This window comes from Delphinapterus leucas, chromosome 1, assembly GCF_059928025.1.
Source record: "Delphinapterus leucas isolate spDelLeu-1000000601 "Yukka" chromosome 1, BTC_Dleu_Yukka2, whole genome shotgun sequence".
Taxonomy (NCBI): domain Eukaryota; kingdom Metazoa; phylum Chordata; class Mammalia; order Artiodactyla; family Monodontidae; genus Delphinapterus; species Delphinapterus leucas.
This window is the reverse complement of record NC_143129.1, coordinates 95,980,806-95,994,856: the sequence shown is the minus strand read 5'-3', so window position 1 is coordinate 95,994,856 and position 14,051 is coordinate 95,980,806. Positions and strand designations below refer to the sequence as shown.

The window sequence follows — 14,051 nt, the reverse complement described above, 5'->3', positions numbered from 1 at the left end:
TTTTCCAGATAATGCCCAGAAGTGGGATTGCTGGATCATATGGTAGCTCTATTTTTAATTTTTTAACGTCCCTCCATACTGTTTGCCATAGTGGCTGCACCAATTTACATTCCCACCAACAGTGTACAAGGGTTAAAACTCTAATTTATCTAAGAAGTTCAAATGTCATTAAACAACAACAAAAAAGCATGTGCTACCTCACCTTTAAATTAAAAAAAACATCAAAACAATATGTATATATAAAGAATATGAAATATCGCGACATGCAAAATATGTTGACAACAGATATCTATGGTATTGGTCACTACAGTTATAGAAAAGACAACATTCCAAAATAATGTGAACACAGTTTTCCAGAACTGCATGTTATTAAAAAATTACACATTAAGTTAGTTAACTCCTTAAAACGGCTTTCTTAAAAAAATCAATTGCATTCAAGTTTAATATTCAGACTGCCAGAAATCATTCTTTCCATTTCAAAACTGTTAAGCAGAGTGAGTTCTGCTGGGTGTTATCCACCCAGCATGTTTCAGTGCCAGTGTCTACAGTTGTTTGTTTCAGAACCTCTAATTAGCTGCCTTATCTTTTGCAAGGGATTCTTCTGGTGCTAAGTTTTAATCGTCCAAATTAATTGAAATACTGTAGCAATTTCAGATTAACATTTTCAAAATTAACAATGCATAAAATAAAATCACCCATAAATCTGCTTTGTAACAGCAGCCACTAATGAAGTCTGCACAACATACCAGATCACATTGCTAATTTGCACTGTTCTACATAGCTAAACTTTAGGAAATAAGCTTTCCTCTGTCCAAAGGTTGGCGTAAGTAAGGTACACAGAAGATCTCTAGAAGAATGAGGTCTCTGGAGCCAAACACTGCAATTAAGTCCTGTTAATTGCCAGGTGCTGTGTGACCTTGGGTAAATTACTCACCTCTCAGAGCTTTGGTTCCCTCCACTGAAAACTAACAGTATCTCCCTCTTAGAGTTTGTAGCAGACAGACTCTAAGATGAACCCCAATAATCCCTGCCTCCTGGTACTCACATGCTTGTTTAATCCCCTCCCCTGAATGTGGGCAAGACCTGTGACTTGCCTCTGGCCAATAGAAAGGTGATGGGATGTCATTTCCATGATTTTGTCATATAAGACTTAATTTTCCACCCTTCTAGGAGACTCCATCACCTTCTTGGCTTGTACACTTTGATGAAGCAAGCAGCCATGTCGGGGAGGCCCATGTGAGGACAGCCTCTGGCCAACAGCAAGCTAGGGATTGAACACCTCAGTTTAAGAGACCAAAAGGACCCAAATCCTGCCAAGCTGGGAATGACCTGAGCCTTCAGATGAGACATAGCCCTAGCTAACATCTTGAGTGAGGTCTTATGAGAAACCCTGAAGCAGAGGACCCAGCTAAACCTCGCCCAGACTTCTGACCCACAGAAACTGTGAAATAAAAAACATGCTGTTTTAAGCTGCTAAATGTATGGTAATTTGTTACACAGCAATAGAAAATTAATATAGGAGTGTTTGAGTATTAGTAATCACCACCACCACCATCACTTACAGAGCACTTACTATGTGCCAAACCTTGTTGATAAATGCTTTACCTATTATCTCATTTAATCTTCACAATGACAGCAGGAGATGTCTGCTACTATTACCCCCCATTTTAGAGAGACTAAAACAGGTTTACAGGTCCAAGATTGTACAACTAGTTAAGTGGAGGGGCAGGATACAAACCCAGATCTATGACATTGCACAGTGCTCAGTCTAAACGGCTGTACAGGGCTGCCTCTGATGATCAACAAGTGTCCACGTAAGTGAAAGTGCCTAATACAGTTGGCCCTCCCTGTCTGCAGATGTAGAACCCACAGGTAGGGAGGGCCGAATGTACTATGCAATTTTGTGTAAGAGACTTGAGCACCCACAGATTGTGCTATCTGTGGGGGGTTCTGGAACCCCCGTGGATACCAAGGGGCGACTATACAGACAAAACTAGAAAAGATTCTTCCTTCTCCTTCCTTCCCATGATTCCTTTATTGCCACAGAGGCAGGTTATGGTCTAAAGGTAATGCCTCAAGGGCTGCAGTCTCTGGCTCTCTGGCACTCTCATCCTGACCCTTCCAGTAGGGAGGGAACATTTCTTCCCACCTGCCTCCACAAAACATGCCGTCTTAGGTCTTGTTTCCCCAGTTCTCTAATTTGATGGACCAATCTACACTAACGTGTATGTAGGTAATGGTGGAACAAAGGATTATCTCCTTATAGAAACAGAGTACCTCTATCTGAAGGAGAATATCACATTGGTATTTTAGGTATAAAGACAGGGTTATAAGAAGATACTGTGATTCAAGAACACTTCCTTTTTGGTATCCCTGCAAACTAAAGCTGTGAGTAGGGATGAGCTTTTTGTCAAGACTCTCCAGTTCCCATTTTAGGTGCATTCCTCAGGATTTACCTTGTCTGATACTAGAAAACAATCAAATAGAAGAGCCTACAAATGGAAAAAGGCCAAGGTAGAAGAGGTGGAAAACCCAGCCACAGTATGCCCAAGGAGGACAATGTCTAAAACGCATACACTAAACAGATGTACATTATAATCTGCTCAAACCAAGCTGCTCTTCTTTCCTTCCCCCATTCTTTTGTAAGCAAAGCTGTTCTTTCTTACAGAAAACAAATTTCCTGTGAACAGGCTGGGTCAGGCCCTCTCTGCATGCTAGAGGTGGACACAGAAGCCAGGTGGCTCATCACAGGTACCCTGGCTGCAGTGATGTCCTCAGAGGTGATCAGAGATCTGGGCCAGGCCAGTTAAAGACACCTTGGGATTTTTGTTAGATTTACTGGGGCAAAGGTGTCCAGTTTCCTCTGAGATTGCTAGCTGTGGGGAACTGAGAGTTGCTAGTGGCCAACTTTGCTTCCAAGTGAGATAACCTGCCTGAGGTGCCTGTTGACAAAAAATCAACAGAAAAGAAAGGAAAACTGAGACACAAGGAGAAATGGAACCTGATATCATTTGAGCCCCTGGATCTAACTCTGCCTGAAGCCAAACATGCTCCACTTTAGTTACCTAAGTCAGTAAATCCTCCACTCTTTTTTATTTTTTTCCCTTAAATTATAGATCTTCCTCATATGATGGGGTCACATCCCAGTAAACCCATTTTAAGTCAAAAATATTGTAAGTTGAAAATGCATTTAATACACCTAACCTACCAAACATCAGAGCTTAGCCTAGCCTACCTTAAACGTACTCAGAATACTTACATTAGCCTACAGCTGGGCAAAATCATTGAACACAAAGCTTTTTTACAATAAAGGGTTGAATATCTCATGTAATTTATTAAATACTATACTGAAGTGAAAAACAGAATGACGGTAAGTATCTTGGTTGTTTACCCAGCGATTGTGTGGCTGACTGGGAGCTGCAGCTCGCTGCTTCTGCCCAGCATCTCTGAGAGTGTCATGCCACATATCGCTAGCTGGGAAAGATCAAAATTCATCATTGGAAGTACGGTTTCTACCGAATGCATAACGCTTTCACGCCATTATTAAAGTCGAAAACTCTTAAGTCAAACCATCTTAAGTCTGTAGTTTTTTTTTTCCTTCTGCTTTACAACAAAATGAATCAGTTATATATATACATATGTTCCCATATCTCTTCCCTCTTGCATCTCCCTCCCTCCCACCCTCCCTATCCCACCCCTCCAGGCAGTCACAAAGCACCAAGCTGATCTCCCTGTGCTATGCGGCTGCTTCCCACTAGCTATCTACCTTACGTTTGGTAGTGTATATATGTCCATGCCTCTCTCTCGCTTTGTCACATCTTACCCTTCCCCCTCCCCATAGCCTCAAGTCCATTCTCTAGTAGGTCTGGATCTTTATTCCTGTCTTACCCCTAGGCTCTTCATGACATTTTTGTTTTCTTAAATTCCATATATATGTGTTAGCATACGGTATTTGTCTCTCTCTTTCTGACTTACTTCACTCTGTATGACAGACTCTAGGTCTATCCACCTCATTACAAATAGTTCAATTTCGTTTCGGTTTTATGCCACTTGACAAACAAGAGCACACTGGATGATACAGAATTGAGGTCAGAATATCAAACCTAGCAAGAGACTGATAACTTTATTTAAATATCTGTAGTTGTATATAAATGCACTTTTATTGATGTACTTGTTAGATACCTTGTCTCCCTGTCCTGTGCCCTTCTTTAAACCACAATGAGTCTTCTCCTTCATCCTGCCTACCTAGTCAACAACACCATTCATAAGTGACCACACACACTTTAGTGGTTCCTCATACACCACACGCTATTGCTGTTGGACATGTTTATGTCTGTATGTCCTATCGCTCCAACAAAATTCCAAGGTCCTCAAAGACAGGGAAGCTTCCATATATTTCTAATATCTCTGCAGAAAAAAGTGAGTCTCAAAAGTTATCTGTAAAGAACAATTTAAAAAAACCCAACAAGCTTTTCTTTTATTTCATTCAAATAATTGCCAGTATAAGTCATTTTGATAGAAATTCCAGAAACTCCATTCCAATGTTCTAATTAATTTGATAACCATTCTCACTATTTGTGTATAGAATGACTATAAAATTATAAACAGTTATGATACTAAGGATTACTTTATCAGTGTCTGTCCTCTTTCCTGGTATCAGGGTGATATTACTTGTATCAAATATTGTTATTTGAAGCCAATACTTTTGCCTCAACTGGTTCCTCTCATTTACCTCACTTCAGACTAAAGTTCTGGAACAAGCTTACCTGATTCTCGTAAGTTGTTGGCTCATAAGAAATTTGTGAAGTTTCTTTGCCTACTTAGCATTATATGGCATGTTCTTTTGCTTCTGAAATGGGATAGTATTTGACTACCAGGGCCGTAGATATAACAAAGGAAGTCCAGGCCATACCTGACCTTCCAAGTGAGGAATTTTTCAATGATAAAAATGTTAAAAGCAGCTCACCAGGTTCAAGACTTCCTTTTCAGAATATTTTTCTAAATATGTAATAAATGCATACTTTTTTTTTCTAAGACATAATTACTCTAGTAATAGAAATTATAAGTTAAAAGTACATAAACGATCCAGAAGTGGGTTCAGTATATAGTACTCCAAATGTTTTTTAATTTCAATAATCACATTACTGATGCCATGCTTCCCATCTAAACCCCACCCCCCCACCCCATGTACGTCTTCAAATATTCACCTTCCCCTCTTTTTCCTATGCCGGAGGTAACAGAGCCGTGTAAAAGACTGGGCTTGGCAAGGCATGGGCAAACCTGCTAGATGACAGCAATAGTGACACTTTGTGAGCTCGGAATGAGCCTTCAAAGGGAAAAATAAATCCTCCCCAAATGAAAAAAAGATGTGAAGAAGGGACTGTGATGTACGTTTCAGAAAAATATCATCATGGTAAAGGGAATTAGGAAGGTAGTCCTGAAAATAACTACAAGGGGATCAAATGCCTTAGAGCAAAACCAGTCTTTTTGTCCATAGTTTAATAGAAGCTTGAGAAAATCAGCTATTTTAAAAACCGGAGCAGGCTCTCCAGCACTCGTGCACAGCTTGGATTTCTCATTTCTCTGCAATGAATCTTAATCACTAAGTTCTATTGTCCCAGTTTTTTCACGTTCATTCTTTCAATGTGAAATGTATTTTTACAGTTTTACAATTATGCTCCTAATATTTAGATTAGGATTTATGTTTGATGAGAAATTCATTTTAGAGGTGACAGAAAAGACAGAAGTAGGTTTGACTGATTGATACGGAAATATTGTAATCTACAGATACTTTATTACTTATTTACTATAGACAAAAGCTCACTTACTAAAACTTCACGAATATACATTTGTCTCCCTCAAAAAAAAAAAGGAAAAAAGAAAAATGTAGTTTTAGATAAATAATTTTAAAAATCCTGGGTTGCTATTTTTCTCATCAATGTTTTCTACTTGAGAATTAAAATAAAAGTTCTCTATCGAGCAAATTGGCATTATGTTTAAAAGCAAATCTAAAAGAAATCACCAATTCTGTTTAGATTTGGAATGAGTTTACCAATAATTTGAAATTAAAACATTAAGGAAAACTGTATTAAGTTGTAATTCAATGCAAAAAAACAGCATAACAAAAATTTTATTTATATAAATGAAAACATATATAGACAACTCAGCTTAAAAGCAATCTTAGCCTACATTTGCTTCTCTCTTTTCCAATTCCTTTTGCTTTCTTGCACTAATTACATAATTAGATCTTTTTATGTTTACCAGACTATTCCCTAATTATTTTTATGACACTATGCCATACTGTAATGAATCAGAGTATAAAATAGAATATTAAAATATTTTATATGCACACTCGTCTACATGCATTTATGCAATCAAGACTTTGTGCCTGTATCTACTCCTTCCTTAGGCAGAATATAAACTGTGGAGGGGGGCCATGTTTTATAATTAATGACATTGCTGGTGCTTATTGTTGTATAAGATACGAAGTTGGTAAGGAAAAAAAGATGTCTTGAATTCCTTTCTTCATACAGGAACAGATAGGAATGGCATTATCTACCAATCCTATCCACCTGAAAGAGAAAGTGACCATCTTTGAAGATGCCTCTTCTAAGAAACAGTAAGACATCGCCTCGGTGAACAAGAAAAAACACTGTTTCTAAGCCACATTTTTCTCTTCGTAATCAAGAGTTTAAAAATGAACACATGTGACGCAAGAGCTCTCAGAAAGAACTCTGTTCACTTACTATTCAAGGTTATCACAAATCACATGAGTAACGTAAGATCAGAAGGAAAATGAAGTACCTAAACATTTCCCATCTATTCCATCTAATCTTTAGGTAGTGCAACACAGAACAACGGCCTGGATTTTTTAAAAGCTAGTGACTGTGGACTTAAATACGAGATGCTATGAGTTCCACAAATATGAGATAATTTTGCAATAGTCTAAAAACACAGGGTTGATTAAAAGAACACATATGCTGGTATATAGATTTGCCACATGCAAGCTAAAATAAATCTTGTATCTTCTCTACTCAGACAGAAGAAAACTTTTAAAGCTCAGTATTAAAATTTAATTGGTAACTTTGACCTTGGGTTCCACTTTAGGTGAAATATATTACACCAGTGCTCAGATTTTCTTGAGATTTATGATCTCATGTTCTTGAAAAAGGCCTAGCACCTCAGTGTTCCTGAAATAATTGATCTGTCTCTTATAAGTGTTATTTTCCTGAAACCAACATCTGTCTCAGGAAGAAAAGTACAAACTGATGAAAATATCCTGCTATATTTAAAAAATCCAAAAGAGCTACCAGAATTTGCATCTAACACATTACTATTACTATATTTATAAAAGCAGTCAAGATCATAAATTGATAAATTTCTTAGCACATAATAGAAGACAAGAAAAAGTCAACTAAACTGCAAAGCCATTTATAAATATTATCTATAAAGATTAACTACAATTATTAATAAAAAGTAAAAGTTTTAAATATGCAAATAAGACACAATGTAAACCTCACATCTTTCGTGGTTTGAACTGAACTCTACAATATTTGCTTTTAACCTTGGGAGTTTTTCTTTCTTTATTTCTTTATTGCAATCACAAACACTACTAACTTCACCAAAAAACTCTCAACCACCACTGTTGATTGTGTCTCTTCTTAAAGATAAGCAAAATATCTTGGAAGCCATCAGGTAAGTAGGGAACAACAGCAAATCTGAAAATGACTGTGATAATGTAACTTCTAGTTTCACCTAGAATTCAACATAAAATTCTGAGTTTCTTTGCAAAGAAATAATTGGCAAATACTTTTGATTCTCCTACACATGACAAAACGTCCAGTATTTAACATGCTCTACCACAAAGTAATTATTATAATAATTGCTACCTCTTAGCATTTACTACATACTCGGCACTGTTATAAGTACTTTTCATGTATTAACTCATGTAATGCTCAAAACAACTTTGTAAGGTAGCTACTATTATTAATCTCCTTTTATAAATGAGGAAACTACAGAGAGGAAGCAAATTGCCAAAGGTCAACAGCAAGTAAACAGCTAAGTTGGGTCCTCAGCCTAGGCAATGTGGCTCAGAGCCATGCTTCCCACCATTGGACTATTCCATATTCCTTGAGTATACTGGTCCACTTTATCAGCAGGAGGAATTTAAAAAGCAAGAGAGCCAGTGCATGCAGAAGAAGTATATAGCCATTCATTAATTCATTTAACAAATATTTATTAAGCACCAACTGAAACTGTATGCAAGCCCCTGTGTCCTTGTCCTCTGAAGTAAAAGGCTTTTGCTTTAATTTCCCAGGCCTCCCTTGAGTCTCAAAAGGCTGGCTCAAGAGTTAATGATTGGGAAATGTGAAGATGATGGAGAAACAAAGAATAGCTGTTGGGCTGGGGAACTGGTAACAATTTAGACTATAAACCCACCACATGGCAGAATCACAGAACTCACAGTTCCCTGAAAGATACAGAAAAAGTCCTGACACACATTCCTAAGTTGTTTTTACAGGGAGCAGACCCCCTCCAGATGAAAACTGCTGATCACAAAAATGTACAACCTAGACTGGTTGAAACCAGAAGGCTGATGATACTTGAAATTTCACCCTGATGTCAACCAATCCAAGAATTGTGCAAGAGCTGATCACACACCTTGTAGTTCCCTCCCTCACACTGCCTTTGATACCCCGTCCCTGAAAGTCTTTTGAGCGTGAGCTGCCCATTCTCCTCCCTTGGTGCCCTGCAACAAATGCTGTACTTTCCTTCACCACAACCTGGTGTTAGTAGATTGGCTTTACTGTCCAAGGATGAGTGGACCTAAGTTTAGTTCAGTAACACTACTACCCAAAGAACTATGCATTAAGTTCTTTTCCAGAACAAAAGGTCTATGGAGAAGATATGTAATTTACTTTGGACATGGCTCTGAAATTTGGACCTGGTGAAGTGGTTACATCTGACCTCCCAAATTCTTTGATCACTTTTTTTCTACAAGCCACTCTAAGTGAGGCCCTGGAAAGTAGTCAGTGTGTTAACACTTGGAAAAGACAACTAAAATAGCTAAAAGAGAAAAGATTAAAGGACCTTTCATAGTAAAAACACTGATAGCAAATAATGCTCCTTGGAAGCAGTCTGTCCATGCTTAGGAGGTCTCAGTTTTATTGATCCCTTGTTTAAATATCCTGGAGTGAAACTTCTCCCACACAACTGTGAAAATCTTAACAATAGTTACATCAGGATCAACTCAGAGTAAGACAGTCAGTCATCAAGCTAGGGCTAACTTTGAGCAAAAAAGCTTTGCAACTTGCCAAGAGAAAGTAATAAACAGAAATAAACAGAAATAAGCAAAGATAAAAAAGACAACCAACTCTAAACACATAATTCAAGCCTAACATCAAAAGACACTCTACAGGGAGAAATGATTATTACATTAGGATCTACAACAAGCAAGATCATCACTATTTGCTTTCTTTTCAAAAGTGTGGAAGAATGAGAAAACACATATGTATTTACTATACCTAATGGAAAGCTATGTGTGTGTGTATATATATATATATATATATATATATATATACAGCTATGTATATTATGTACAATGCATATTTTTCCCCCAAACATAACATATGGCACTACTTCTTTCGTATTTGTAAGTTTATTCTTCATGAAGTTCTAAAAACTTTGGACAAATATAAATACCGGAAGAGCTATACCTATAGAAAGCCATCACCTTTAGGATAAAGGAAGATAAACTATTTTATTATTGGTCCACTTTGCCATATTTATAATCTGTGAATTCATTATACCTCCCTTTAAATAATCTAAGGGCTCCTAAAAATTCTGGCTATAATGTACATAGTTAAAAGTCAAATGTGTTCCTACTGACACACTGTATATATAGAAATGCATTTCCTTGGGGGAAAATAGATTAAATGAAAATGCCCATAGAAGAAAGACAAAATAATATTTATAAAGTTTAGGTAATTTTCAGAAACAGAAATACTATAACTCATACAAAATAAAGAAAAAATATTATGTTCACAGTCATACACTCCTACTAAATAGAACAGAAGAAGTCACTTTTAAATATTATTGTAGAGTTTTCTGCAAAGGGTATCATCTTGGGAAAGTCAGAACCAATAAAAAAGCAAACCAGAACCCCTAATTTTTTTAATGGCCTTAATTTTGTTCTGTAGTTAAAAGGTTTAAACTGATCTCAGGACACAAGTGAGGCAATTTCTAGCCAGAGGCAACAAAGCTCCCATAAATCTTTTCAAACAGCTCATAAACTGGCATGGCTACCAGGGGTGTGGTTTCAGTGAAAAGCTATAATGCTTTGAAAGCTAAACTTTACAACTAGGTGAACACTGTTTACGATGAGAAAACAAAACACATAATCCAGATTCTTTTCCAGCAAGACTACTCTATATTTCATGTTCTACTTGATTTATTATTTAGTTCATATATTTGGAATCCTTTAGCCACGAATATCTTTTACTCACAATAATATGACCATATACACAACAAATTTTGGGTAATTAAACTATGGAAGGCATTGCTTAATGGACGAAAAATAGTTATATGAAAATAATGACAGGGTCAACCTCATGATATTAAACAGGAAACAACTGAAACAACTGAACACTCTCTGCAGACAAAGAATTGGTCTCTGGAGAGGAGACTTGTTCACAAAGTCCTTAAACTCATTCTTGTATTATAAAATAATATAGATATAGGATAAAGAAAAGTATTTTCCCAAATGGGGAGGGTACCAAAGTTGTCTGGTTTATGACCTCCCCCCACCCCCTCAGAACATGCTGATTTTTTAAGTGCTGGTTGATTTTTTCCAGGTTTGGGAGGGAGCAGGGAAAGGGTGTTGGATATGTTAGCATTAACCAGGCACCCTGAGGCTGTTCAGTAAGCAAATAACCAGCTCAACTGCTGATTGCGGAAAGACTGTGGTACTGATGGTTACTCATCACATGACCCTGTCCTAGGTAAATGATTTACACAGTAGACGGTCACCTCCTGGTCACACATTATATACCAAACTGCAAGGAACACAGGCCAACAATCTGTCTGACCTTCTACAGCAATTCCCATATACTTTCATAATCACTTAACTGAAAAAATGATTATAGATGTTTAATCACGCACCTGGATCCACCTGTCTGGGGGTTCTTCGGAGTCCATTGGTCCGTTTCTGTACAGAAAGGTAAAACAAAGAACAACAAAGATTTCGTGTTATCAAATTGTATTATTTTGTGACACTCTGGAAGTCCAATGAATGTTGCACTTTTTCCATTTAACACTACGACATTTAAAATAGATAACCAACAAGGACCTACTGTATAGCACAGGGAACTCTGCTTAATACTCTGTAATGACTTGCATGGGAAAAGAATCTAAAAAAGAGTGGATATGTGTATATGTATAACTGATTCACTTTGCTGTACAGCAGAAACTAACACAACATTGCAAATCAACTACACTCCAAAAAAACTTTTTTTTAAAAGTATGACTAAATTTGATCAAAACACTTGGTTCCAAGGTTTCTTTTTATAATTTTTGTTTCTCTAATAAGTCTTCCACTTGAACAACACTGCATTTGATAAATCATTGATATAACACTATGGGAAAGAAATATCTTTTCATTCACCATCTCTGGGGATTATGACTCATTTTTTTAAGTCATAATGACTATAGGAATTATGAAAACAAAGCCCAGGCAGCCATTTTTGCTTAGAAAATGCTCCCAGCAAAGAGTTTTGATCTCCAAAACTCTAACGCAGCTATTTTTGAGGCCTGACAGACCTGGAGAAAGTCAGTTCGAAAGACAGGGACTGGAGAAATTATACAACCTCCAAACAAAGATCTCAAGCTCTGACTTTAGCAAACACTTAAATGAGAATGGTGTTTTAATTATGGATCAGTGATATCTGAATATTTTAAGAAACAAAACAGCCATGCAGCTTGTGAACCATGAAAGTAAATTCTTATTATAGAAAAGGAATCCATAAGAAAAACTGTGCATTACAAAAATTATAGATAAGATGCAAAACAAAAGAGGTTTGAAATCTTTGAAAATGCCTGTTTACACATTCGATTCCACAAGCATTAAATTAATTCCCACCTAATAACTATGGTAATCTGACTAATTAATAAGAACTTGATTTTCACTTTTTGTTATATAACTGGATGAAATGCTCAGTCTGTAACTACCATATAATTCAGATATTCACAAAAGCAATTTTCTTTCTACATGTGTTGGGGTTTGTGCCTGTGTGTGGAGACTTGGTTTCATTCAGAGCAGACTTGGCTTTGCCAAGCACACATTAGCCATGGGTTTTTCTTAGGGTTCTTCCTGTTGTTTTTATTCATAAGTTAAATGGGCCTCAAAGCAGATGTCAGGGTTCTCAGATAAAAGCAAATTGGAGAATTATTAAAAATATAAATTTTGTTTTTAACCCAACTACTTTTAAAATGGATTTGTGAAGGCCTAATATGATCATTAAATCTGAACTGAAGCTATGCTGAACAAGGTGGATGGCTATACTGAAAAAAAAAACCCCTAGTATAAAGAGAGCCCTGTGAGTGAGGAGAAGAAAATATCACACTGGGCTTCTTAACAGCCAAGCACAAAACGGGGAAGCATGATGAGTTATAGGTTCATATCCAATAACTTGGAAGAAATCTGCTCTCAAAAAAGAAATCTTTTCTGTCTAAAACTTTATAAAATTTTTGGAGCTCTCTACATAAATGACAATATTTTCAACAGGAAAATATATAACGATGGATGTCTTGTGGCTATTTACCTCCTGCATTTTCCTCCACCTTCTTAATGTACAACAGAAGCTGTTTTTCTACTACTCTAACTCCTCTTACTATCACAGTGCTTGGAAGGCAAGAAAGAATTCAAACTTTGGGTCTTATTCCTACTAGCCCTAAACTAGTACTATTTAAAAACTACTAACTTAGAAAGTGTAAAAGGGAATTTCAGTTCAAGAGCAACTCTATATGACCCTTAAGTTAGGATTAAAATAGGGAACGTGGCGCAATTATTAAGAGTGTGGATTCTATAATCTGACTGCATAAATTCAAATTCAGACCCTCCCTGTCACTTGACACCTGTTTGATTGGGAGCAAATTAGTTGAAGTCTCTTTGCCTGTTTTTTCATCTATAAAATGGGGATAATAATAGCACCTATTTCATAGCATTTGTGGTGAGAGTTAAATGAGTTAATTTATGTTAAATGCTTGGAACAGTTCCTGACCCATAGTGAGGATTATTAAGTGATAGCTTATTATTATAATTATTATTGATATAATTGTCATTATTATTCATTTCATGATATTTTGAATGTTTAAACTCAGGTAAATGATAAATTTTGCTACTAAAGTATTACCCTACTGTTTATATTTTAGGTTTTTCCTCCTGAAAGTCATTGCAAATCAGTGACCCTGAAAACAAACATTTCTACAGGAAGAGTAGGCAGTGGAACAAACTATGATCTGGTGCATTTTAAAAAAGAGAGAAGCTACTTAGACCAAGTACATTGGAGAGCTTGAGATTTATTATACTTTAAAAGCACTAAAAAGTATTTTATATTGTAAAAAATTTGGAAATGTTTAGCAGAACATATTTAAACAATGCTAAAGTGCAAATTTCAACTGTTATTCTATCATATCTTATCCAACATACTCCTCTCCCCCACCTACATTCTCAAAAGCCTGCGATAGAGCTGGACAAGATGCTGTCCCTGGCAGGGAGAGGAGGGCACATCCAGTTGCCACCCCTGGGAGCTCTCAGTTACAGCCCCATGAGATCGGACAATCAGTCTTCAGCACATTCTCAACTTCTTTGATCTACCGAGAAGTAGGGGACGGGCGGGTGGGGACAACCAACCAACCTGATTTTATTTCTTGCTTCATTACCTATTACCCTGTCTTTCTCTAAAAGAAATGCCTTTATCGTCCAAGAATCTCTCTTCTTGCCTCTTTTAGGAGAAACCTAATTTTCTCTGTTGATTTTACCAACACAATGAGCA

At 36.7% G+C, this 14,051-nt stretch overlaps 1 protein-coding gene across 6 annotated transcripts in view; it reads right to left on the bottom strand.

Moving 5' to 3' along the window:
- VAV3 (vav guanine nucleotide exchange factor 3) overlaps positions 1-14,051 on the bottom strand; it is a 397,836-nt gene that overhangs the window by 123,710 nt on the left and 260,075 nt on the right. For 5 of the 6 annotated variants that reach the window (XR_016394621.1, XR_016394620.1, XM_089918787.1 and 2 more), the window contains exon 19: positions 11,161-11,206. Coding sequence is in view for 4 of the 6 variants with exons in the window: in XM_089918787.1 (XP_089774913.1) it covers positions 11,161-11,206 (46 nt within the window). In the remaining 2 variants the exon portion in view is untranslated. Of the gene's footprint in view, positions 1-11,127; positions 11,207-14,051 lie in introns of all 6 variants that reach the window. The other variant, XM_089918782.1, reaches the window with a different exon arrangement.